Source organism: Trachymyrmex septentrionalis, unplaced genomic scaffold (genome assembly GCF_001594115.1).
Source record: "Trachymyrmex septentrionalis isolate Tsep2-gDNA-1 unplaced genomic scaffold, Tsep1.0 scaffold50, whole genome shotgun sequence".
Taxonomy (NCBI): domain Eukaryota; kingdom Metazoa; phylum Arthropoda; class Insecta; order Hymenoptera; family Formicidae; genus Trachymyrmex; species Trachymyrmex septentrionalis.
The window spans coordinates 116,315-117,427 of record NW_017305673.1 but is presented as its reverse complement, the minus strand read 5'-3'; the positions used below and the strand labels follow the sequence as shown (position 1 = coordinate 117,427).

General features: G+C 41.6%; 1 protein-coding gene across 1 annotated transcript in view; it reads right to left on the bottom strand.

The window, feature by feature from the left end:
- The window catches only part of LOC108751623 (muscle M-line assembly protein unc-89-like), a 38,670-nt gene that overhangs the window by 35,843 nt on the left and 1,714 nt on the right, over positions 1–1,113 (bottom strand). The window contains exon 2 of the mRNA XM_018491899.1: positions 228–1,034. Coding sequence (XP_018347401.1) covers positions 228–273 — 46 coding nt within the window. The 5' untranslated portion in view covers positions 274–1,034. The remainder of the gene's footprint in view (positions 1–227; positions 1,035–1,113) is intronic.

The window sequence follows — 1,113 nt, the reverse complement described above, 5'->3', positions numbered from 1 at the left end:
TATTAATATATATATATATATATATATAAAAATAACTTATGATTCAGATAGTAAACCGTCATCAAATTTGTCGTATTATTTTTAAATGCAATTTAGAATAATTTTTTCATAATTTTGTTTTAATTACTTTGAAAATATGTATAAAATATCCTTAAGCAGATCTCTTTCATGATTCATAAATGATTCGATATAAGTGTTTGTAATTTATACAGATGCAGTACACTCACCAAAACAAATTATAAAACAGACAAGTGTGGGAAGAGAAGTAGACATCGCTTTTCCCCAGCGTGGTTCATTCACATATTGGTATACTATCTCAGACGCATCACAGTCGTTTTCAGGAAACGCTAAACGATAGAGGCGGATCCACTAACACACTCGGCGCATCGACGTTCGCGGCATTCCACCTATTCTCGTTCAGAACGGACAGAATCACTTCGTATCACCGTACATCCCATGCACAACCACTCGCGCGCGAATGGGAATACCGTAATCTCGCTTCACGCTTCGCACAAATTAAAACGTGACGTCTCAATTAGTTTTTCCCTCGTCGATAAAATCGCGCTAAACGGGACGGGATGGAGGCCACTGCTCAATAATTCGTTCACTATCACGAAACAACTCTACGACGGTACCACATTCTCCGAATTACAAATCGACGTCACTAATTGCTGCGTAATGTATCGTGGTTTCGTGAATCGCGTATTTCGAATGACCACATTGACTATCCCGAAAAACAGGATGGTTCAATAATTAATTTGACGTCTACCATTCACGTCCGTCGGTCGGGGAGATTGTCATTAAATCTGGCGATCTGGGCGTGAACTTTGATTATTTACATCGCGGTGCTTTGACGTCGATAGTGATAAACTTTAACTTGGCAATATCGGCCGCGTGATTCCAGCTCTCACTTAAATGGAGAACGCCTCCGCATCACGATTATCACTCGCTCTGCCGACGGAGATTATTCCCCTGTGATCCATATTGATCGAGATGCGAAGAATCGCTTCCGGCACTAAGCGGCGTCTTGGTACCTCTCGCTACGTCGACGACCGTAAGATTGCTGGCGATGCATTAAGCTGGTCGTCGTTATTAATGCAATCCGCACGACGT